Raw genomic sequence first — 26,979 nt, 5'->3', positions numbered from 1 at the left:
CAATTTGGGATTCCACCCTGTAAACATAATTTGGCCAATGACATGCGGTTGGAGGAGTCTCATTTCATTCAAGCGCATTTTCACATACTTTCCCTCTCCTTGACTTTTTGACCTTTTTCCAAAAAGAGGCCAGAGGACGGAGGACGCATGAGTTAAGCAAAACCAATTGACAAAAGCCCTAGGGTGAGTGATGGAGGCTTACAGCTACCCAGATATCTCAGGTTTGTAAAGGGGAATGAAAAAGGGCAGGGGATGCTATTTAAATTTAAAAAATGAAATGCAACCCAGACTTCTTCTAGACATTCCCAGAACAACTCAGCTCCACACAGAGCCAGACATTCCAGTTTTACAGGCAGGCTGGCTTCTGAAGCGCACAGGGAGAATTCCTCTCTCTCTCTAGCATTGAACACCCACATTCCTTCACCCTGTAACAGCGGAATCAATGGTAGAAATATGCCATCATTCACAGTACTGGAGCCTACGGCATTCTCTTCCCAGGCAGTCTTGTAGGAACGGCCTACCGCTGTAGTTGCTGTGCCACCACCTACCCACTGTCACAATCCTCCCCATTGTTTGGAGAAAAGAAAAATAAACACTTTTACAATCTTTGGATCTTTCCAATGAAAGCATGGATCATTTTGTGTGTTGAAATTCACAAAACATAAGCCATGATGACTCAAATAACGACGAGGATGATGCTTTAATTTTCTTAGCCTTTATTATCATACATAGGAAAATAGCTTTTCTGGTATTTGAAAAAATAGAACCTGTATTTCAGCAAACATACAGTACAGTTGAGTGTGTGTATACTTTGGATGATATAGTTATTGGGAGAGAAACCCATGGTTAAAGGTAAGGCAGGAAGGGGAACACACAACAGGACTGAATCAGAGGGACTAGACCAGCCATGGACACACAGCTGGGTCAGACTTCTGAGTGGGATTGTGATCTATTCAAACTAGTTATGCTCAAAGAACAACAAACTGTTTAAGAGGCCATGTGATGGTGATGATTACCAGTGATGCTGTTGATGAAGGGCGGTGGTATGTTGGAGTGCTCAATTCTGAGTTGACCCATCCAAAGGCAACACAACGTGTGTTTTAACCAAAAGTTCTGAACCACTGTGATGGGTGGCAAATGTGAGTACAATTCACTCAAGGGATGTTGGCCAGACTGCTACCCTGAAAAGTCCATAGTTCTCTATATGATTTCATAAGTGCAGTAGCCTGTTGAAAAAGCACCTTTTACAAGTTTAAACTCAAACACATAGATACAGCTTACATACCCATAACAGAGCCCTCCAGTGCTTGGCATAGCATTTCTCCATGCTAAACCCCCTCCTGCTAACATACAGTAAGTGCACTTGAGAACAAAGGGCTCATCTTGATGGGATGTGATGGGTTTACTCATTAATGTTAGAGTGGGTCTCATAATTCATTCCTGTCTGGCTGACCTGATAACCCCTCAATAACATTCTACAGGTTCACCAAGATACACTACATGAGAGAATCAAGCACAGACACCCCTGGATAGCTTAATATACTGACTGGGGGGGTTGTCTCGGGATAGGAGCTCCTACATGTTCTGTACATGTAAATGGGATATTTGACGCACACAGATTGGACAAAGATCAGCTGCTCTTTTCAGGTACAGTATGCTACTATACTGTAAATTAGCTTTGCTTGCTGGCCTAACATACTAACCTCTACTACTGTAAATGACTAAGCAGTTCCTTACAAAATTGGTTACTTTGCATTGTAAAGCCAATGTACAAATACAGTATACACAACTAGCTTTCGCCAAGTCATTTCAACATTGATTTTAAAGACATAGAAATAAAGTAAAATAGCTTATAGGTTCTACATCATACAATGTGTGAGCAGATAGCACAAAAAGGTGACTGAAAAGTCAAATAGGACGTTTGGTTTGGCAATATTTTGTTTTTAAACTCATTCCAGTCATTTAAGAGCATGGACCAGGAGGGCTGTGATTTCTGCTGGTTTTCACTCAGTCACTCTTACCCTTCAATCAGCATCTGATGCAAACCTGGGAAACCAGGTGGGTGTGAGTGGACTCTTAACGAACCAGTTATTACATAATGGAACAGTGAAGTACCATGGTGAAAACCAACAGACACCAGTCTGCAGCCCAGAGGTCTTTTGTGGAGTGGGAGGAGGCACGAGGTCAGGGAAGCGGTGGTAAAAGTACTGGATTGGCCCTTGTAGGGTCAGGTAGGGATGTGATTGGGACAGAGGTTTAGCACCGTGGGGAGCAGGAGGGGATATTTAAGAGATTTAGACTCATCACCTGTTCTCTGAGAGAATCTCTAAACTCACATATCAACACAGTAATTTCATCTGGGCTAATAGCACAGATTACAGGCTAGAATGAGCTGGGTTATTTACGGTGGATTGCCCTCTAAAACTGTTTTGTAGAGAGTAACTCATGAAGCAGATTCACAGAACAATAAAATATGTAGAATAGAATGTGTGACAGTATAGGGTTTTAAACACAATTAAATTACATTTAAAACAGTGTTATACAGTGAGCAACTGCCTGTCACAATTTGTCATCTGCTCAGGGTAACGAGGTGTGTGTATATGTATGGCGGGGGGGCTGAGCAGGATGCGATTTAGCGTTAAGGCCTGAAATCCACTTTAAAGGAGATGTTCACTTTATTTTAACCAAATCTGTATGTACACTACCATTCAAAAGTTTGGGGTCACTTAGAAATTTCCTTGTTTTTGAAAGAAAAACACATTTTTTGTCCATTAAAATAACATCAAATTGATTAGAAACACAGTGTCAACATTGTTAATGTTATAAATAACTATTGTAGCTGGAAATGGCAGATTTTTTATGGAATATCTGCATAGGCGTACAGAGGCCCATTATCAGCAACCATCACTCCTGTGTTCCAATGGCACATTGTGTTAGCTTATCCAAGTGTATTATTTTAAAAGGCTAATTGATCATTAGCGGGCACTATTTAATGAAGCTGACAGTTGAGGACTCCCACTCCTCTTTCTATTCTGGTTAGAGCCAGTTTGCGCTGTTCTGTGAAGGGAGTAGTACACAGCGTTGTACGAGATCTTCAGTTTCTTGGCAACTTCTCGCATGGAATAGCCTTCATTTCTCAGAACAAGAATAGACTGACGAGTTTCAGAAGAAAGTGTTTTGTTTCTGGCCTTTATGAGCCTGTAATTGAATCCACAAATGCTGATGCTCCAGATATTCAACTAGTCTAAAGGCCAGTTTTATTGCTTCTTTAATTGTTACAACATTTTTCAGCTGTGCTAACATAATTGCAAAAGGGTTTTCTAATGATCAATTAGCCTTTTAAAATGATAAACTTGGATTAGCTAACATAACGTGCCATTGGAACACAGGAGTGATGGTTGCTGATAATGGGCCTCTGTACACCTATGTAGATATTCAAATGTATTTTTTTTTTTTTTTTTTTTTTTTTTTAAATCTGCCATTTCCAGCTACAATAGTCATTTACAACATTAACAATGCCTACACTGTATTTCTGATCAATTTTATGTTGTTTTAAAATTGACAAAAAAATGTGCTCGTCTTTCTAAAACAAGGAAATTTAAGTGACCCCAAACTTCTGAACTGTAGTGTAAATAGCATGTTATAGAAGTACCCATTTTTTTACAATAAATTGTTTCTGAGAACCTTACACCACCAGCGATATACATCCTCATGCTCGTTCTGCAGTTGCAGGGGCACTAATTAAACATGAACAAAGGCTCCAAAAACACCCAAATACGTCATTTTAGAAACAGCAACGCTCTCAGTATTGTGATGCAGGTCTTTAGATGTTTCAGACATGAAATTGTGTCATTGAGAAATTGTGTCATTGAGAACTTTATTCCATTTTGTGCGACTCGAGCGATAATTCTCTGTGTAGCTCACAAGACTTTTCCACATGGAGAAGCAGCACATCTGCAGATGGGAAACCGTTTAGAATGACACAGTGTCATGTGTCTGGGCACTTTTACAACATGCCATTTACATTCAAAATACAGATTTGGTTCAAATAAAGTGAACTTCTTCTTTAAGCTGAACAATCACATCCCTGAAATGGCCGTTACCTGTTAGTTCACTGTGTAGCACCAGGACAAGCCCTCATCTCCTCTGGTTGCAGGAAGGAGGGGAGGCGGCAGAGGCCGGTTAGGGCTTGAATCAGATTCAGAGCCCTATTCCAGGGTCCTGGGGGCCCCTCTGGGTACACATTTTGGTTATTGCCCTATTACTACACAGCTGATTAAACTAACCAACTCATCATCAAGCTTTGATTATTTTAATCAGCTGTGTAGTGCTAGGGCAAAAAACAAAACGGGCACCCAGGGGGGGGGGGGGGGCCCAGGACCAAGTTTGGGAAACCCTACCCTACATTCTGGCCCAGGACTGCTTCTATAGCACCAGAGTCCTGATGAGGACTCAGACTCTCTGGCAAGGCCTCCCCGGGGTAGGCCTGGGTGGATGAGTCTCATGAGTCTGTCAGCCCGTGGTGGGGTTGAGATTGTACTGAGCTGGGTTGGGCTGGGCAAGCACAGCCAGGGTAAAGGTAGAGGACCAGGCTGGTCTGAATTCTGAATGCAGGTACTTATAATTCTGCCGTCCTGGTCAAGTGCTGTAACAGGGTTAAGGGTGAGTGAAGGTGGGTGGGTGGCATCAGGATCCAGACTGGGCTGGCTGGGTCAGACGGTAGTTCTGATGTTTTTGCCAGGCCGGGGGCTGCGGTGCACCTTGGTGTGTTTGGAGAGGTGGTCGCTGCGGGCAAACTTCTTCTCACACAGAGAGCACTCGTAAGGCTTGACCCCGGAGTGGGAGCGCCGGTGACGAGACAGCTCATCAGAACGAGAGAACCTACAGAGACAGAGGAGCACAGGTCAACACCCAAAGCCCTGCGATAAAACAAGTTGGTGTTTTGATCATTTCTCTGAATTCAAAATGTTTGAGTTAAACATTCAGTCGGTTACAGCTAAGTGTGTCAGGAGGCCGGTTTTTCCCACTGTTTGATAGCCCGACTAGCGCTCAGACTCAACTCTGAGGGAAATAGAAACACTAAATGGTGGGTCAAACAGTATTTACAATATACACTGAGTGTACAAAACATTAGGAACACCTTCCTAATATTGAGTTGCACCCCTTATGTCCTGAGAACAGTCTTAGTTCATTGGGGCATGGACTCCACAAGGTGTCGAAAGCATTCCACAGGGAGTCAAAATGCCGGCCGATGTTGACTCCAATGCTTCCCACAGTTGTGTCAAGTTGGCTGGATGTACTTTGGGTGGCAGACCATTCTTGATACACACGGGAAACTGTTGTGTGAAAAATCCAGCAGTGTTGCAGTTCTTGACACACTCAAACTGGTGCGCCTCGCACCTACTAAAATACCATGTTCAAAGGCACATAAATCTTTTGTATTGCCCATTCACCCCAAATGGCACACAATCACAATCCATGTCTCAAGGCTTGAAAATCCTTCTTTAACCCGTCTCCTCCCCTTCATCTACACTGATTGAAGTGGATTTAACAATTGACATAAATAAGGGGTCCCGTGTGGCTCAGTTGGTAGAGCATGGCGCTTGCAACGCCAGGGTTGTGGGTTCAATTCCCACGGGGGGACCAGGGTTCAATTCCCACGGGGGGACCAGGATGAATATGTATGAACTTTCCAATTTGTAAGTCGCTCTGAATAAGAGCGTCTGCTAAATGACTCAAATGTAAATGTCAAATGTAAGGGATCATAGCTTCACCTAGATTAACCTGGTCAGTCTATGTCATGGTAAGACCAGGTGTTTTAATGTTTTGTACACTCAGTGTACAAACAACATTATAAGCATATCCTTTCACATCCTCTAACTACCTCAATAACACTAACCCTTCCCTTAGGAAGCTCACTGCAGTTGCTTATAGGGATATTAGAAACTGTGAGCGTGTTGTAATATCTCATATTTGCAGAACCTCTATATTGTCTTATAAAAGCTCTATTCCCTACCTTCACACAGATATGATTTTTCTTTATGCTAAGCTTTGCAAAATAATTACAGTGGAATACTGTGTCAACATCCTAACAAGGGGTATAGAGCATTTTTTCTACTATCATCATTATACCTACTTCATTTTGAACCAGTCATTACCGGCTTTCTTCTCTCTGTTTATTATCCTATCACATGTTAATAACTAGCCTATATGATAATGAACTAAACAAACCTAAGCTTTCTGTGTTTTCTGCATGTTGACTAGCATTGTTATGATATAACCCACCTCCAGCCACAGTCAGGCCAGCTGCAGGTGTAGGGCTTCTCTCCGGTGTGTCTGCGGAAGTGGGCCTTCAGATGGCTGCTCTTGGTGTACATCTTCTCACAGCCTGGATGAGAACACTTGTGCACCCTCAGCGTCTCTGTAGGAGGGGGTCTGTTCACCTTATGTGGGGCCACAGCTTTCACCACGGCCCCTCCACTGTGACCCCCAACCACCGTTGCCCCAGCAAGCCCCCCGGCAATCCTCACGGTGATCGGTAGAGGGGCAATCTTCACGTACTTCTGGTCTGGAACTCCGGCGTCCATGCTGGCTACGTTGAGAAGGGTGGCTGGGGCAGAGGGCACCTGTGAGGCAAGCAGGGTAAAGTTCTGCCCTCCGTGGAGCCCCAAGACCAGGTGGGCCAATCTCAGCCCACTGGACGCCCCAGGAGGAGAGCCTGTCTGGGGGAGAGGCTGGGCCAGCGGCAGCGACTGGACCTGGAGTACCAAGGGTGCTCCCAGGAGCACTGAGGGGGACGGGGAGGGGCACGGGGCTGCTGGGCTGTGGGTGTGAGGGATGTTGGGGGTTTGTGGGGTGGGGGGTGACAGGGCAGCGCTGGTCCCTGGGTCACTTTGTCCCCCTGGGGAGGAGAGAGGTTGTTCAATGGAGCTGGAAGGGGAGGGAGCGGGCTCCTCCATGGGTTCACTAGAGAAGAGAATCCCCTCTCTCACCAGCTCCATCTTCTCCCTGAGGAACTCCTCGATGTCCTCAAGGGTGGGAGAGAAGGGCGAGGGCAGGCGGGGACTGAAGTCAGGCAGCCTGGGGACCTGCAGCATGCCTTCTTCTCGCTTCTCCCTATCCTGCTCTATGGGGGTAAAATCATCCTCCTCCTCCTCTTCCTCCTCTCCAGGGCTGAAGCTGAGCCGAGCACCCATGTCCCCAGCATCTGGGCTGTAACCGGAAGCAAAGCTATCCCCCTCGCTCCTCCCCTCACTGCCCTCTCCCTCCTCAAGCTCCAGGGAGACCAGACTAACACTGTCCCTAAAGAGGTCATTATCAGAGACCAGCGCTCTGCTGCTTAACGACACCATTGATACAGTCCAGATACACAGGAGAGATGAGCAGAGAACCACGCTTCTCACTACACCTGCACAGAAAATGTGAGGGATAGCGCAGTTAAAAATGTGAACGGTTAAACATGAATAAGAATACAATATTTAAGACCTAGCTGTATTTGAAGGAACAGCAGAAATGTGGAATGGTCCAATGGAAATGTGAGTGCAAGGTGAGAGGATGTGTCAGCCAAGGTGGTGTGTGAAAACAGCATTAAAGTGTATCTTTTGGATTTGAAAGATTCTTTATCGCTTATACTAACGTTAATAAGTTCCAAAGGTTTCCAAAACCATACTGCAAGTGAAGCGTATTTGCGTTTAGACAGAGTGTTGGGATTGTAGTTCACATGGAGCCAGCTGTGGTCCATACCATCAGCTGAGAACCCAAAAGTGGGGCCAGCTGTAAAATGTGTATACACCCATTGGGTTCTCCAGAGCTAGGTAATAATAGGCTGAAAGCTAACAATCAACAAATGATTAGGCCAAACATCTAATCCGAATGGGATCAAGGCCTAAACACATGTGCTAAAACAAAGCAATAATATCTATCATCAAATGAAAAATAATAAACCTAATGTGTCATTTGATTTAATTAATTCGACCATCATAACAATAAAGCAACACGCGGGATAATTAAATGGATACATTGTGCACAATGACATGTCCAGCGTAAACACTTCCCACATGACGCCCATATGTGTCTCGGGCGCTAAACAACATGGTGCAGGACTGTAATAAGTGCGTAATTACACCAAAGTGAATAATGTTATACAATCGATAAACCTTATTCGACGTCAGCAAACAGTATTATTTAAAACTTCAACTGCTTTTAACCTCAGCGCATGGGCAGGCGAGGCGCATGGCAAGCCACCTGACTGCAAAAGCCAGACAGGAATTCACGAGTCTCAAGTTCGGAGGGTTCTATAAATACAAATCTAAGCATCCAGCGCAAACGAAAAGAACAACTAATATTAGTAATGGCGAACTTACCGTCTATTATCATGAAATATATTAAGAGCTTTCGAAATACACCGTCCTCGAAGTTTTTGTCCGTCGTGTTTTTGTTGCAGAGATGGATCCCGTCATTGCCAAGGCTCCATGTTGGCATTCTTTATGAGCCCATCACATGACTGCATTTCTGTACACTCAGAGGCAAGGATCCAATTCCGGCTGTTTGGTTGGCTAAGGTTACGGAGGCTCGCCCTAAAACAAGAGATTTAATTGGTTTCCGCTTGATGGACGCTGTTTTTCCCCCAATATTTTGGAAACGTCATTGATCTAGGGCTACTGTCCCTATGCCACCGGGAAAATTAGAATTAACGCCACCACAGTTATGTATCCAGTGTTCTCAAAATGATATCGTACATACAACGTGGCTCATTCAGAAACCATGTGTCATGAACTGACAAGATGGCAGAGTTTTGAACTGCAGCAGGTGGTACGATGGACATTTTGTTAAATTATAGCCTATGCATTGCTTAATTAGGATTAAGAATTATAGCCTTTTTCATGGTTAACCAAATGTTGGAGTGGCTGTCAGCCCTGTGGAGAGCACATGTATAAACACTAGACTCAGACTGGTCTCATAGACTAGACATAACATAGTTCATGTAAATCCGGGACACTCAAATTATTATATGTCACGTTTGGTATGGTTACATAAATTAGAAGGTTACTTAAGTAAAAACGAAAGGAGGGTGGTTGGTCGGGTGGGTGGGTGTATGAAGCAAACATCTAGCAACCCTTGGGGTGGGGTGGGTATAAAGCGAATGACTAGCATGCCAAAGGTTGCATGTTCAAATCTCATCACAGACAATTTTAGCATTTTAGCTAATTAGCAACTTTGCAGTTACTTACTACTTTTTCACTACTTTGCAACTTAATTAGCTGTTAGCTAACCCTTCACCTAACCCTAACCATAACCCTTTTATCTAACCCGTCCCCTAACCCTAACTCCTAGAGCCAACATGGCGCCGACAGAGATGGTCGCCTCGCTTCACGTTCTTAGGAAACTATGCAGTATTTTTTATTTTTTTATGTATTATTTCTTACACTGTTACCCCAGGAAATCTTAAGTCTTATTACATACAGCCGGGAAGAACTATTGGATATAAGAGCAACATCAACTTACCAAAATTACGACCAGGAATACGACTTTCCCGAAGCGGATCCTCAGTTTGGACCACCACCCAGGACAATGGATCGGATCCCAGTAGGCGACCCAAAACAATAGCGCCGCAGAAGGGGCAGACGGAGCGGTCTTCTGGTCAGGCTCCGTAGACGGGCACATCGCTCACCACTCCCGAGTATACTACTCGCCAATGTGCAGTCTCTTGACAACAAGGTAGACGAAATTCGAGCAAGGATTGCCTTCCAGAGAGACATCAGAGATTGTAACATTCTCTGTTTCACGGAAACATGGCTCACTCGGGATACGTTATCAGAGTCGGTAAAGCCACCCGGTTTCTTCACGCATCGCGCTGACAGAAACAAACATCACTCTGGTAAGAAGAAGGGCGAGGATGTATGCCTTATGATTAACGAGTCGTGGTGTGATCACAACAACATACAGGAACTCAAGTCCTTTTGTTCACCTGACCTAGAATTCCTTACAATCAAATGCCGACTGCATTATCTACCAAGAGAATTCTCTTTGATTATAATCACAGCCGTGTATATCCCCCCCAAGCAGACACCTCGACGGCCCTGAAAGAACTTCATTGGACTCTATGTAAACTGGAAACCACATATCCTGAGGCTGCATTTATTGTAGCTGGGGATTTTAACAAAGCTAATCTGAAAACAAGGCTCCCTAAATTTTATCAGCATATCGAATGTGCTACCTGGGCTGGCAGCATTCTGGATCATTGCTACTCTAACTTACGCGACACATACAAAGCCCTCTCTCGCCCTCCTTTTGGCAAATCTGACCACGACTCCATTTTGTTGCTCCCAGACTATAGACAGAAACTAAAACAGGAAACGCCCGTGCTCAGGTCTGTTCAACGCTGGTCCGACCAATATGATTCCACGCTTCAAGAGTACTTCGATCACGTGGACTGGGATATGTTCCAGATAGCCCCAGACAACAACATTGATGTATACGCTGATTCGGTGAGCGAGTTTATTAGTAAGTGCATCGGTGATGTTGTACCCACGGTGACTATTAAAACCTTCCCCAACCAGAAACCGTGGATGGATGGCAGCATTCACGCAAAACTGAAAGCGAGAACCACTGCTTTTAATCGTGGCAAGGCGACCGGAAACATGACCGAATACAAACAGTGTAGCTATTCCCTTCGCAAGGCAATCAAACAAGCTAAGCGTCAGTATAGAGACAAAGTAGAGTTGCAATTCAACGGCTCAGACATGAGACATATGTGGCAGGGTCTACAGTCAATCACAGATTACAAAAAGAAAACCAGCCCCGCCGTGGACACTGGCGTCTTGCTCCCAGACAACCTAAACATCTTCTTTGCTTGCTTTGAGGACAATACAGTGCTACTGACACGGCCCGCTACCAAAACCTGCGGGCTCTCCTTCACCACAGCCAACGTGAGTAAAACATTTAAATGTGTTAACCCTCTCAAGGCTGCCGACCCGGACGGCATCCCTAGCCGCGTCCTCAGAGCATGCGCAGACCAGCTGGCTGGTGTGTTTATGGACATATTCAATCCCTATTCCAGTCTGCTGTTCCCACATACTTCAAGAAGGCCACCATTGTTCCTGTTCCCAAGAAAGCTAAGGTAAATGAGCTAAATGACTATCGCCCCCGTAGCACTCACTTTCATCATCATGAAGTGCTTTGAGAGACTTGTCAAGTGTCATATCACCTCCACCCTACCTGACACTCTAGACCCACTCCAATTTGCTTACAGCCCCAATAGGTCCACAGACGACGCAATCACAATCACACTGCACACTGCCCTATCCCATCTGGACAAGAGGAATACCTATGTAAGAATGCTGTTCATCGATTACAGCTCAGCATTTAACATCATAGTACCCTCCAAACTCATCATTAAGCTCGAGACCCTGGGTCTGAACCCCACCCTGTGCAACTGGGTCCTGGATTTTCTGACGGGCCGCCCCCAGGTGGTGAGGGTAGGAAACAACATCTCCACCCGCGAATCCTCAACACTGGGACCCCACAAGGGTGCGTTCTCAGCCCTCTCCTGTACTCTGTGTTCACCCATGACTGCGTGGCTATGCATGCCTCCACCTCAATCATCAAGTTTGCGGACGACACTACAGTGGTAGGCTTGATTACCAACAGCGACGAGACGTCCTACAGGGAGGAGGTGAGGGCCCTCGGAGTGTGGTGTCAGGAAAATAACCTCACACTCAACGTCAACAAAACAAAGGAGATGAGTGTGGACTTCAGGAAACAGCAGAGGGAGCACCCCTCTATCCACATCGACTGGACAGTAGTGGAGAGGGTAGTAAGTTTTAAGTTCCTCGGTGTACACATCACGGACAAACTGAATTGGTCCACCCACACAGACAGCATTGTGAAGAAGGCGCAGCAGCGCCTCTTCAACCTCAGGAGGCTGAAGAAATTCGGCTTGTCACCAAAAGCACTCAAAAACTTCTACAGATGCACAATCGAGAGCATCCTGTCGGGCTGTATCACCGCCTGGTACGGCAGCTGCTCTGCCCACAACCGTAAGGCTCTCCAGAGGGTAGTGAGGTCTGCACAACGCATCACCGGGGGCAAAATACCTGACCTCCAGGATACCTACATCACTCGATGTCACAGGAAGGCCAAAAACATCATCAAGGACAACAACCACCCAAGCCACTACCTGTTCACCCTGATATCATCCAGAAGGCGAGGTCAGTACAGGTGCATCAAAGCTGGGACCGAGAGAGTGAAAAACAGCTTCTATCTCAAGGCCATTAGACTGTTAAACAGCCATCACTAACATTGAGTGGCTGCTGCCAACATACTGACTCAAATCTCTAGCCACTTTAATCTACTTGGTACTCATCCCGGATCCGGGAGCACCTTCATCAGTAAAAAAGCTGACTAGCATAGCCTAGCATAGCGCCACAAGTAAATACTAGCATCTAAATATCATGAAATCACAAGTCCAAGACACCAGATGAAAGATACACATCTTGTGAATCCAGCCATCATTTCCGATTTTTTAAATGTTTTACAGGGAAAACACAATATGTATTTCTATTAGCTAACCACGATAGCAAAAGACCCAACCGCATATTTTCACCATTTTCTTACTGCATAGGTAGCTATCACAAATTCGACCAAATAAAGATATAAATAGTCACTAACCAAGAAACAACTTCATCAGATGACAGTCTTATAACAGATTTATTGTATAGCATATGTTTTGTTCGAAAAATGTGCATATTTCAGGTATAAATCATAGTTTTACATTGCAGCCACCATCACAAAATCTCACCAAAGCAGCTAGAATAACTACAGAAACCAACGTGAAATACCTAAATACTCATCATAAAACATTTATGAAAAATACAAGGTGTACAGCAAATGAAAGACAAACATCTTGTGAATCCAGCCAATATTTCAGATTTTTTAAGTGTTATACAGCGAAAACACAATATAGCATTATATTAGCTTACTACAATAGCCTACACACAACCGCATTCATTCAAGGCACGTTAGCGATAGCGAATAAACCAGCAAAAGATATTAATGTTTTCACTAACCTTCTCAAACTTCATCAGATGACAGTCCTATAACATCATATTACACAATACATATATGGTTTGTTCGAAAATGTGCATATTTAGCGGTACAATTCGTGGTTGAACAACGTGAATACGTAGCCAAACTGCACAAAATTATCCGGATATATTTCTGACACTCACATCATCTAATCAAATAACTAATCATAAACTTTACTAAAAAATACAGGTTGGACAGCAAATGAAAGATACACTAGTTCTTAATGCAACCGCTGTGTTAGATTTAAAAAAATAACTTTAGTACGACATACAGCTTACGTTATAGCGAGACAGCGCCCGAAATCTGGGCGGAATATACGTCTAAACATTTTCGACAGAAATACGAAATAACATCATAAATTGTTCCTACTTTTGATGATCTTCCATCAGAATCTTGTACAAGGGGTCCTTTGTCCAGAATAATCGTTGTTTGGTTGTAGAATGCCCTCTTCATCTGTAGAACGCTAGCAAACGCTAGCCATGCGGCACAGAAGTGTCCAACTCACCAGAACGCATAACAAAGAAAATACAGAAAATCGGAATAAACTGATATAAACTGATATAAGTCAGTTTAATATAACTAGTTGATGATGTTTTTAACACATATATCAAATAAAATCAGAGCCGGATATATCTAACGCCTTTAACGAAAGCTTTTCAGAATGCAATCCAGGGGTCCCCTTCGCGCCATGCAGAATAAAGGAAAGAGTGGTCGCGTCATTCCAACAGGTCTTGTTCGGCCTCAGATAGAGCTGTACACCCCATTCCAACTCTCACTGCCTACAGACATCTAGTGGAAGGCGTATGCAGTGCATGTAGACCCATAGATTCCATGCAAATTGATAGGCTGACCCTGGAACAGAGCCCCCGATTTCAGATTTCTCACTTCCTGACAGAAAGTTTGCTGCAAAATGAGTTCTGTTTTACTCACAGATATAATTCAAATGGTTTTAGAAACTAGAGAGTGTTTTCTATCCAATAGTAATAATAATATGCATATTGTACGAGCAAGAATTGAGTACGAGGCAGTTTAATTTGGGAACGATTTTTTACAAAGTGAGAACAGCGCCCCCCCTATTGAGAAAAGGATAATAATGATAAAAAATTGGATGTAATAAATGTATCACTAGTCACCTTAAGAAATGCCACTTTATATAATGTTTACATACCCTACTCTTACTCACCTCAAATGTATATACAGTGAGGGAAAAAAGTATTTGTGCAAACCTGGTCAAGAACTACAGGAAATGTATGATCTCTGTAATTGCAAACAAAGGTTTCTGTACCAAATATTAAGTTCTGCTTTTCTGATGTATCAAATACTTATGTCATGCAATAAAATGCAAATTAATTACTTAAAAATCATACAATGTGATTTTCTGGATTTTTGTTTTAGATTCCGTCTCTCACAGTTGAAGTTTACCTATGATAAAAATTACAGACTTCTACATACTTTGTAAGTAGGAAAACCTGCAAAATCGGCAGTGTATCAAATACTTGTTCTCCCCACTGTATATGTACATATTCTTATTCATTCCTTTACACTTGTGTGTATAAGGTAGTTGTGAAATTGTTAGATTACTTGTTAGATATTACTGCACGGTCGGAACTAGAAGCACAAGCATTTCGCTACACTCGCATTAACATCTGCTAACCATGTATGTGACCAATACATTTGATTAGATTAGCACTAGCTAATGTTAGCATTAGTCACCTAGCTAACGTTAGCCACAACAAATTGGAATTCATAACATATCATAATTTTTTCCTATTCGTAACATATTTTACTTTTTCAAATCCCTAACAAATTGTACGAATTACAATTCGAACATATACAAATTGTAATTCATAACATATCATACAAAATGGATGATGGACAATTACAAATTAATACATACCATACCAAACATAACAGATCATACTAAATAGATCATACTAACGGTTTTACGTACAGAATAATATGAAATGCCCTAAGACCACATTGCAAGACTAGAGAGCCTACCTCCATTATCATGTTTGGGAGTGTTTTAGCGATACAACGGGGACCTCTGCTGGAGATTCAGGATATTGGCCACAATGATCCAGTCTGCTGTGATTTTAATCCCTTCATTGTGTTGGTGTGGATTTGGGTGGTGTTATCTGAATCCAGCCCAGTCCTTATGAATAACTTCTGTATCAAACATAACGGACAGTCAAACTCAAATAATTTAGTTTACATATGAAAAAGAATGTTTGATGTTTAAAATATTTTATTCACAAGATAAAAGGAAGGAGAAAGAAGCTTGCAAATAAAAATGAAATTATGTAAGGCACTACTACCTGCTATTACCTTGTGTAACAACTTAACCTTTCCCTTGATACAATTACAAACGGTTTAAAACCATAAAAATATATAAAACAATCCAATATATTATCAAAAAAGTTTGAGCATTAGGTACAATTCAATTGATTGGACATGATTTGGAAAGGCACACACCTGTCTATATAAGGTCCCACAGTTGACAGTGGATGTCAGAGCAAAAACCAAGCCATGAGGTCGAAGGAGTTGTCCGTAGAGCACCGAGACAGGATTGTGTCGAGGCACAGATCTGGGCAAGAGTACCAAAACATTTCTGCAGCATTGAAGGTCCCCAAGAACACAATGGCCTCCATCATTCTTAAATAGAAGAAGTTTGGAATCACCAAGACTTCCTAGAGTTGGCAGCCCGGCCAAACTGAGCAATCGGGGGAGAAGGGCGTTGGTCAGGGAGGTGACCAAGAACCCGATGGTCACTCTGACAGAGCTCTAGAGTTCCTCTGTGAAGATGGGAGAACCTTCCAGAAGGACAGTCATCTCTGCAGCACTTCACCAATTGGGCCTTTATGGTAGAGTGGCCAGACAGAAGCCACTCCTCAGTAAAAGGCGCATGCTTTGCCAAAAGGCACCAAAAGACTCTCAGACCAGAAACAAGATTCTCTTTGGCCTGAATGCCAAGTACCATGTCTGGAGGAAACCTGACACCATCCCTACAGTGAAGTATTGTGGTGGCAGCATCATGCAGTGGGGATGTTTTTCAGCTGCAGGGACTGGGAGACTAGTCAGGATCGAGGCAAAGATGAACATAGCAAAGTACAGAGATATCCTTGATGAGAAACTGCTCCAGAGCACACAGGACCTCAGACTGGGGCAAAGGTTCACCTTCCAACAGGACCACGACCCTAAGCACACAGCCAGACAACGCAGGAGTGCTTCGGGACAAGTCTCTGAAATCCTTGAATGACCCAGCCAGAGCCCGGACTTGAACCCGATCGAACATCTCTGCAGAGACGTGAAAATAGCTGTGCAGCAACACCCCCCATCCAACCTGACAGAGCTTGAGGGGATCTGCAGAGAAGAATGGGAGAACTCCCCAAATACAGGTGTGCCAAGCTTGTAGCGTCTTACCCAAGAAGACTCAAGGCTGTAATCGCTGCCAAAGGTGCTTCAACAAAGTACTTAAAGGGTCTGAATCCTGTGATATTTCAGTGTTATATTGATATCACTCGAATCAGTGTAGATGAAGGGGAGGAGATGGGTTAAAGAAGGATTTTTAAGCCTTGAGACATGGATTGTGTACGTGTGCCATTCAGAGGGTGAATGGGCAAGACAATAATTATAAGTGCCTTTGAACGGGGTATGGTAGTAGATGCTAGGTACACCGGTTTGTGTCAGGAACTGCAACGCTGGGTTTTTCCTGTTTGTATCAAGAAGAGTCCCCCACCCAAAGGACATCGAGCCAACTTGATACAACTGTGGGAAAGAAGCATTGGAGTCAACATGGACCAGCATCCCTGTGGAAAGATGGACCAGAATCTATGTGGAAAGCTTTCGATGCCTTGTAGAGTTCATGCCCTGATGGATTGAGGCTGTCCTGAGGGCAAAAGGGGTTGGGGGGCAGGGTTCAGCTTAACATTAGGAAGGTATTCTTAATGTTTTGTACACTCAGATTAGGTTAGTATTGAATCTACTGGTTATTAACCCGCAAATCACGAGGTCCTGGGAAAAAACACTTCTCTCTCCTTTCTCTCAAGCTGTAGTGTTTGAGGACATCATTGGTAGGAAATTTGTAGAGGACCTTGCACACGATGGCGTTGTGGTCCCTTCCCCCCAGGGAATGAATGTAATGGATCTAAAATGACAGACAAAATTGAGAGGCAATTATCCCATCATCCTGAATGCTGTGATTTACAACAGATTGCTGTGGGAAGTTCTTGGAACATTTTCGAAGATTAAGATATATACCATCTCTTTATGTCTTGTAATGGCCTCCTCCAGACTCTTGCAAGGTCCTCTAACTCCTCCTTGGTCCTACAAGGTCTATGCAGGACTCCGTTTTGCAGGTCTTGCGCTCCAGCGGCTAGCAGCTGTCGCTGAATTGCCAGTAGTTCCATTTGGTTCTCGATTATTGTTTCCAGCTTCATCAGCACGGTTGTTTGGAATACTGTAATAACTTTAAGTCGAGTAAAAAGGGTATAATTAATAGTAAAATTCATTTAAATGTTTTCTATTCTTAGTGAATAATAATCTCACCATAACATCACCAAAATACACTACGGAATTTGGCTGTGATCTGTGATTATCCAAGTTAAATAGTGTCCATGATACTTTTATGCAGTAGGTCTTAACCTAAAAACATATCGGGAACTCATACGAATAAAGGTAGAATCTTGGGCATCCCGAGTGGCGCAGCGGACTCAGGCACTGCATCGCAGTCTTGCGGCGTCACTAAAGCCTGGGGTTCAATCCCAGACTGTGTCACAACCGGCCGTGACCAGGAGGCGCACAATTGGTCTAACTCCCCCGAGTTAGGGGAGGGTTTGGCCAGGGGTGCCTTACTTGGCTCATTGTGCTCTAGCAACTCCTTGTGGCAGGCCGGGCGCCAGCAGTTTGACTTCGGTCGTCAGTTGAGCAGTGTTTCCTCTGACACATTGGTGCTTCTGGGTTAAGCGAGAGGGTGTTAACTTCTCTGCTGTATGGATCCCTTTTACGGGATCATTTTCCTAAACAACCGCTGAATTGCAGGTCGCAAAATATTTTAGTAATATTTATAATCATGCAATCACAAGTGAAATATACCAAAACACAGCTTAGTTTGTTGTTAATCCACCTATCGTGTCAGAGTTTGAAAATATACTTTACAGAGAAAGAAATTCAAGCTTTTGTGAGTGTATCAATCAATGCTAGAACAGCTAGCCCCAAATTAGCATGGTCACGAAAGTCAGAAAAGCAATAAAATGAATTGCTTACCTTTGATAATCTTCGGATGTTTGCACTCACGAGACTCCCAGTTACACAATAAATGTTATTTTTGTTCGATAAATATTACTTTTATAACAAAAAAACGCCATTTGGGTTGCGCGTTATGTTCAGAAAACTACAGCCTCGTTCCGGTCCTGAAAGGCAGAAGAAAATTCAAACGTATCAGATTCAAAAATATTACAAAAAATATCATGCAATCACAAGTGAAATATACCAAAACACAGCTTAGCTTGTTGTTAATCCACCTATCGTGTCAGATTTTGAAAATATGCTTTGCAGCGAAAGCAATCTAAGCTTTTGTGAGTGTATCAATCAATGCTAGAACAGTTAGACTTATATTAGCTTGGTTAGCTTGGTCACAAAAGTCAGAAAAGCAATAAAATGAATCGCTTACCTTTGATCATCTTCGGATGTTTGCACTCACGAGACTCCCAGTTACACAACAAATGTTATTTTTGTTTGATAAATATTACTTAAAAAAAAAATTTAAACGCCATTTGGGTTGCGCGTTATGTTCAGAAAACCAGAGCCTTGTTCCGTTCAACGAAAATTCCAAAAAGTATCCGTAATGGTCGTAGAAACATGTCAAATGTTTTTTATAATCTATCCTCAGGTTTTTTTAACAAACATAATCGATAATATTTCAACCGGACCGTAACCTATTCGATAAGAGAGAAAAAGAAAATGGAGAGCTACCCTCTCGCGCGCGGGAACTAATCAGAGGACACCTGACTAGTTTTGAAAATCTCGCTCATTTTTAAAAACAAAAGCTTGAAACTATGTCTAAAGCCTGATCATAGCCTGAGGAAGCCATTGGAAAAGAAATCTGGTTAATACCCCTTTAAATTGAAGAAAGACGGGCCAGGAAACACAGATAAAAATAAATTACAAATAAATAAATTCCGGGTTAGATTTTCTCAGGTTTTCGCCTGCAGAATCAGTTTTGTTATACTCACAGACAATATTTTGAAGGTTTGGAAACTTTGGAGTGTTTTCTATCCTAATCTGTAAATTATATGCATATTCTACGATCTGGACCTGAGAAATAGTCCGTTTACCTTGGGAACGTTATAAAAAAAATAATAATAATCTGACCCCTAGTGTCAAGATTAAGTGCGGCTTGGCGTGTCATGTTTCAGACGGATAACTCGATCTCTCCCGAGCCCGTTGGGGAGTTGCAGCGATGAGACAAGATCACGAAAAAGGGGGTAAAATTACACCATTTTTCTTTTTTGAAACTGTCCACCCTCTGGAGAGACCTGTGGTTGCGGGTGGTGCAGTTGCCGTACCAGGTGGTGATACAGACCGACAGGATGCTCTCAATTGTACATCTGTAATCTGTAAATTCGTAAGGGCCTTAGGGGCCAAGCCAAATTTCTTCAGCCTCCTAAGGTGGAGTAAGCGCTGTTGTGCCTTCTTCACCGCACTGTCGGTGTGGGTGGACCATTTCAGATTGTCATATATGTACTGTATATGCAGAGAAACTTTAACGTTTTCACCTCTTCCACTCCTGTCCCGTCGATGTGAATAGGGGCCTGCTCTCTCGGTTGTCTCCTTCATTTTGTTGAGGTAGAGGTAATTTTCCTGACACCACTACACCAGGGCCATCACCTCCTCCCTGTAGGCTGTCTCATCATTGCTAATCAGGCCTACTACTGTTGTGTCGTCTGCAAACTTGGTGATTGAGTTGGAGGCATGAGTGGCCACTCTCTCATCGGTGAACAGGGAGTACAGGAGTGGGCTGAGCACGCACCCTTGTGGGGCCCCTTTGTTGAAGATCAGTGTAGTGGAGGTGTTGTTTCCTATCTTCACCACCTGAGGGTTGCCTGTCAGGAAGTCCAGGACCCAGTTGCAGAGAGCGGGGTTCAGACACAGGGCCCCAAACTTAATGATGAGCTTGGAGAGTACTATGCTGTTGAAGGCTGAGCTATAATCAATGAACAGCATTCTTACATAGGTATTCCTCTTGTCCAGATGAGATAGGGCAGTGTGCAGTGCAATGGCGATTGCATCATCTGTGGATCTATTGGGGCGCTAGGCAAATTGAAGTGGGTCTAGGGCAGGCCTGGGAAACTCCAGTCCTCGGGGGCCTGATTGGTGTCACACTTTTGCCCCAGCCCCAGCTAACACACCTGACTCCAATAATCAACTAATCATGATATTCAGTTTAGAATGCAATTAGTTTAAATCAGCTGGGTTTGCTGGGGATGGGGGAAAAGCATGACACCAATCAGGCCCCTGAGGACTGGAATTGCCTAGGCCTGGTCTAGGCTGTCAGGTAAGGTGGAGGTGTTATAATCCTTAACTAGCCTCTCAAAGCACTTCATGATGACACAAGTGAGTGCTACAGAGCGATAGTCATTTAGTTCAGTTATCTTTGCCTTCTTGGGTATAGTGGTAGAGATCTTGAAGCAAGTGGGGACAGCAGACTGCGAAAGGGAGAAATTGAATATGTCCGTAAACACTCCAGCCCGCTGGTCTGTGGATGCTCTGAGGACGTGGCTAGGGATGCCATCTGGACCTGCAGCCTTGCGAGGGTTAACACGCTTAAATGTCTTACTCACATTGGCCATGGAGAACGAGAGCCCACAGTCCTTGGGAGCAGACCATGTCGGTGGCACTGTGTTATCCTCAAAGCGGGCAAAGGTGTTTAGCTTGTCCGGGAGCAAGACGTTGGTGTCCGCGACGTGGCTGATTTTCCCTTGTAATCCGTGATTGTCTGTAGACCCTGCCACATACGTCTCTTGTCTGAGCCGTTGAATTGCAACTCTACTTTGTCTCTGTACTCACGTTTTGCCTGTTTGATTGCCTTACAGAGGGAATGATTACACTGTTTGTATCTGACCATATTTCCAGTCACCTTGCCGTGATTAAATGCAGTGGTTCGCGCTTTCAGTTTTGCGCGAGTGCTGCTATTTATCCACGGTTTTTGGTTTGGGTAGGTTTTAATAGTCACAGTGGACACAACATCCCCTATACACTTCCTGATGAACTCAGTCACTGTGTCTGTGTATATGTCAATGTTATTCTCTGAGGCAACCCAGAACATACCCCAGTCCACGTGATTGAAACAATCTTGAAGCATGGATTCTAAATAGACCTTAGCAAGGGTACTTCCTGTTTGAGTTTCTTCCTATAGGAAGGGAGGAGCAGAATGGAGTTGTGATCTGATTTGCCGAAGGGAGGGCGGTGGAGGGCCTTGTAGCTGTCCTAGAAGGGAGAGTAACAATGTTTGAGAGTTTTTGTAGAGTGAGTGCTACAGGCAATGTGTTGATAGAACTTCGGTAGTATTTTCCTCAAATTAGCTTTGTTAAAATCCCCAGCTACAATAAATGCCGCCTCAGGATATGTGGTTTCCAGTTTAAAAAAAGTCCAGTGTAGTTCCTTGAGGGCCGTTGTGGAATCGGCTTGAGGGGGAATACAGACGGCTGTGACTATAACTGAAGAGAATTCTCTTGGTAGGTAATACAGTCGACATTTGATAGTGAGATATTCTAGGTCAGGTGAACAAAAGGACTTGAGTTCCTGTAGATTATCACAATCACACCATGAGTAGTTGATCATGAAACATACACCACCGCCTTATTTCTTCCCGGAGAGTTCTTTATTCTTGTCTGTGCAATGTACTGAGAACCCAGCTGGCTGTATGCACAGGGACAGTATATCCAGAGAGAGCCATGACTCTGTGAAATAAAAAATGTTCTGGGTTAAATACTTCAAAGTTGCTGAGGAGCTAGAAGCAAAACTACCATGTCTTTCGGCGCCATCTTCAGTTTGAGTGCCCATCTTCAGTTGGAGTGCTGAATGAACACTTCAGGAGAAAGTACAGATTAATGGAACAAAGGAATTTTGGAGTCGACACAGACTCCTGACTATCAAATTTCATATATATATATTTTTTTAAGTGCCAGGTTTAGAATACTGTAGCTGATGTACTTTGTGATCTTGGATGTGCTGCCGTTAATTATTTCTCTCTCTTGTAACTATTACCTAAGGGACAGAGATGTGCTCGAGACCACCCGGTTTGTTTCTCATTCATCAATGCCCTCCCTTCCTTTGACCTGATTTCAACTTTATCCACACAGCATCTCCTGCCCTGTCGGCACCATTGAGAGCATCTTGAATGGCTGCATCACCGCTTGGTATGGCAACTGCTCGCATCCGACAGCAAGGCACTACAGAGGGTAGTGCATACGGCTCGGTACATCACTGGGGCACGAGCTCCCTGTCATCCAGGACCTCTATACCAGGCGGTGTCAGAGGAAGACTCCAGCCATCCAAGTTACAGTCTGTTCTCTCTGCTACTGCACGGTAAGCAATCAATCAATCAAATGTATTTATAAAGCCCTTCTTACATCAGTTGATGTCACAAAGTGCTGTACAGAAACCCAGCCTAAAACCCTAAACAGCAAGCAATGCAGGTGTAGAAGCACGGTGGCTAGGAAAAACTCCCTAGAAAGGCCAGAACTTAGGAAGAAACCTAGAGAGGAACCAGGCTATGAGGGGTGGCCAGTCCTCTTCTGGCTGTGCCAGGTGGAGATTATAACAGAACATGGCCAAGATGTTCAAATGTTCATAGATGACCAGCAGGGTCAAATAACAATAATCACAGTGGTTGTCGAGGGTGCAACAGGTCAGCACCTCAGGAGTAAATGTCAGTTGGCTTTTCATAGCCGATCATTGAGAGTATCTCTACCGCGACAGCAGGTCTGGGACAGGTAGCACGTCCGGTGAACAGGTCAGAGTTCCATAGCCGCAGGCAGAACAGTTGAAACTGGAGCAGCAGCACGGCCAGGGGGACTGGGGACAGCAAGGAGTCATCAGGCCAGGTAGTCCTGAGGCATGGTTCTAGGGCTCAGGTCCTCTGAGAGAGAGAAAGAAAGAAAGAGAGAAAAAGAGAGAATTAGAGAGAGCATACTTAAATTCACACAGGAAACCGGATAAGAGGAGAAATACTCCAGATATAACAGCCTGACCCTAGCCCCCCACATAAACTACTGCAGCTTAAATACTGGAGGCTGAGACAGGAAGGGTCGGGAGACACTGTGGCCCCATCCAACGATACCCCCGGACAGGGCCAAACAGGCAGGATATAACCCCACCCACTTTGCCAAAGCACAGCCCCCACACCACTAGAGGGATATCTTTAACCACCAACGTACCATCCTGAGACAAGGCCGAGTATAGCCCACAAAGATCTCCGCCACGGCACAACCCAAGGGGGGGCGCCAACCCGGACAGGAAGATCACGTCAGTGACTCAACCTACTCAAGTGACGCACCCCTCCTAGGGACAGCATGGAACTGGCCAGGCAGAGACAGCAAGGGCGGTTCGTTGCTCCAGAGCCTTTCCGTTCACCTTCACACTCCTGGGCCAGACTACACTCAATCAGCGGTATAAGCGGCACTGGTACCGGAGTGCCAAATCTGGGACCTAAGTGCTTTTGAACAGATTCTACCCCAAAGCCATGACTGCCAAGCAGTTAATCAAACGGATACCCAGACTTTCTGCTTTTACCCATAGCTAGACGTCCATAGTACTTCAATCACCTAACCAAACCTACATGTACATATTACCTCAATAAATCAACCCAAGTACCTCTTACTTCAGTGATTTGTATTAACTTTTTAAAAGTTAAGTTGGCACTCTTCTGTAGAAAACATACATAAGGGTAGTTATTGAGAACGGATTGTAGGAACAAATATTTTTTTATTTTTTTTAATAAATTGGCAAAAATGTATAAAACTTGTTTTTGCTTTTCTCACTATGGGGTATTGTATGTAGATTAATAAGGGGAAAAAATATTTAATTAATTTTAGAATAAGGCTGTAACATTACAAAATGTGGAAAAAGTTAAGGGGTCTGAATACTTTCCAAATTCACTGTATTTACATGATGGGTCATGTGACTTGGTTATCATCGTCAGGTACTAGCCAAGTAGCCTCGTCAATCAACAAATCAAATATATCGCCACCCGTTTCAAAATACTCAAATTCTAACCCAATTTATGACATAGCAAGACGTTTATCAGACCTCAATTGTCACTCTCCATGGAAGTTTTTTAAATAGTTTTATGGTCAGACCTAGCTAGCAGCCAATGCAGCTGGAGGACATGCTAGCTAAGCTAGCTAACTTATGCATAAAAAAATTATCTACACACACATGTTCAAAAATAACTATTACCCCCTAACATGTTAATATAAACACGTGTTGTAGATTTGTATGTTTCTCTGACTCCTTACCTATACAAATACTAATATTAGCAGTACTTGAAACAAGCTCAACTGCCTGGCAGCCATTTCCCCAACCATCAACAGTTGCTATGGTGACCAAGGTGTCACAAGACAGTTTGTATTGTAAATAAATTGTAAAGGAGAGTTCAAATGTTTTTTGGGGGGAAATAAAAAACTAGCTAGCTATTTACGAAATGATGGTCACTCACCACACACTTTATCTTCTCTTTCAGCAGTTTGATCCAATGGAACTTCAATACGGAACATTCCCAGAACTTTTTTTCTTCCAAAGACCAAACGGGAACCACAAGTCCCATTTGGCCAACATAAAAGTTCAAATTCACCAAAATAATAACGTTATTTAATGAGGTTATTTGAACGTTCTCAGAAAACAATTTGTTACTACCTTACCAAAATAGCAACGTTCCCTTAAGGTTCTCCCTTGGTTCTTAGTAAAAATAACTTTCCCAGAATTTTGGTTTATTGTTTGGGGGCTTATTTTTCTAAAATGCAAAGAAGAACCTTTAGGGAATATTACAAGAACGTTCTGTGCTAGCTGGGAAGCTTGTGTGTGCAGAGCAGCACTAGAATAAAAAAATAAAAAAATTGTAGTTAAAAAATCTAATGTGAAACATGATAACTATAGTATCCTTAACTAGCGTTGAAAAGGTCAATCCATTCTATTTAAACATCTTCCCCTAATTTCTGAATTCGTCTACGCTTGTAATGTCATCAGTAGGCTACAGTAACCTATGCTTCAGATGGGCGTGGCAGGTAACCTACACACACCCATTGGCAAAGATTTCCAGCTGGCAGGCAGACTCTGGAATGAGTTTCTTAATGACAGCAGAGAGGAAAAGGAAGAGAGGCTTAACTCAGCGGAGAATCTGTCTCGCGCCAGCAGGTGGCGTTTGTTCATTATTTCGCCCTCCAAGCAAGGAGTTTTTGTATGACGGTTAATGAGTGTCAAATTCCCCTCCCCACCAAAAAATCGATCGGCTTATTTGCTACATGAGGTTGATTTGATCGAATAGAAGTTTCATAATACTTAAGCTGTTACGAGTGTACTGATATAAGTATGACATCCCAGCAACTTTGAGAAAAAACACTTTATATCGGAGTTGTCTCAAGATGGCTATGCATATTAATGGCATGAGGTTAGTAGCATCTCTCTCTACTGGCGGTTGACGTCAATAACCCTCATCGAATATTTAAAAAAAGGATTACAATAATTAGATGTATGCACCAATCCAAAGAAAGGATAGGCGGGAGCTAGACAGCCCGCAATGCCGCGTTGTGGACAATGACTCCCATTGTTAGGTTGGAGAGACATGTATCTTGTCAATATATCCATAATCTTTGGTGACAGAGTGAGGGCATTGCATAGGCACTTTGTTGAGATTTTTGTGGGACTGGCAAAAAATGCCTGGGACTTAACAGAACATTATTAACTAGTTCCCATTCTTTTAAATTAACAGTTCTGTTCCGGAACATTATAGGTCTCTTTCGTTTTTGGTTCGGGTTCTGTTCCTCAAATAATGTAGTTTTTTTCAGGTTAATTTCCGACCCTTGCTTACCATATAATTACAATCAGCAAAATGGACATACAGTTGAAGTCGGAAGTTTACATACACTTAGGTTGGAGACATTAAAACTGTTTTTTTAACCACTCCACAAATGTCTTGTTAACAAACTATAGTTTTGGCAAGTCGGTTAGGACATCTACTTTGTGCATAACACAAGTAATTTTTCCAACAATTGTTTACACAGATTATTTCACTTATAATCCACTGTATCACAATTCCAGTGGGTCAGAAATTTACATATACTAAATTGACTGTGCCTTTAAACAGCTTGGAAAATTCCAGAAAATGATGTCATGGCTTTAGAAGTTTCTGATAGGCTAATTGATATCATTTGAGTCCATTGGAGGTGGACCTGTGGATGTATTTCAAGGCTTACCTTCAAACTCAGTGCCTCTTTGCTTGACATCATGGGAAAATCAAAAGAAAATCAGCCAAGACCTCAGAAAAAAATTGTAGACCTCCACAAGTCTGGTTCATCCTTGGGAGCAATTTCCAAACGCCTGAAGGTACCACATTCATCTGTGCAAACAATAGTATGCAAGTATAAACACCATGGGACCACTCAGAAGTCATACCGCTCAGGAAGGAGACACATTCTGGTTACTTTGGTGCGAAAAGTGCAAATCAATCCCAGAACAACAGCAAAGGACCATGTGAAGATGCTGGAGGAAACAGGCACAAAAGTGTCTATATCCACAGTAAAACGAGTCCTATATCGACATAACCTGAAAGGCCAATCAGCAAGGAAGAAGCCACTGCTCCAAAACCGCCATAAAAAAGCCAGACTACGGTTTGCA

The 26,979-nt window shown here is 43.3% G+C and overlaps 1 protein-coding gene across 1 annotated transcript; it reads right to left on the bottom strand.

The window, feature by feature from the left end:
• Window positions 1-699: 699 nt before the first annotated feature.
• Window positions 700-8,528, bottom strand: LOC129815585 (Krueppel-like factor 15). The gene is made up of 3 exons (XM_055869531.1): window positions 8,364-8,528; window positions 6,286-7,408; window positions 700-4,881 (listed from the first exon to the last, which is right to left on the bottom strand). The coding sequence occupies exons 1-3, from the start codon at window positions 8,479-8,481 to the stop codon at window positions 4,713-4,715; spliced, it is 1,410 nt and encodes a 469-aa protein (XP_055725506.1). The 5' UTR covers window positions 8,482-8,528; the 3' UTR covers window positions 700-4,712.
• Between the last annotated feature and the right edge of the window lie 18,451 nt (window positions 8,529-26,979).

Source organism: Salvelinus fontinalis, chromosome 18 (genome assembly GCF_029448725.1).
Source record: "Salvelinus fontinalis isolate EN_2023a chromosome 18, ASM2944872v1, whole genome shotgun sequence".
Lineage (NCBI taxonomy): Eukaryota > Metazoa > Chordata > Actinopteri > Salmoniformes > Salmonidae > Salvelinus > Salvelinus fontinalis.
The sequence above is the reverse complement of the archived record's forward strand: the minus strand, read 5'-3'. Positions and strand labels throughout refer to the sequence as shown.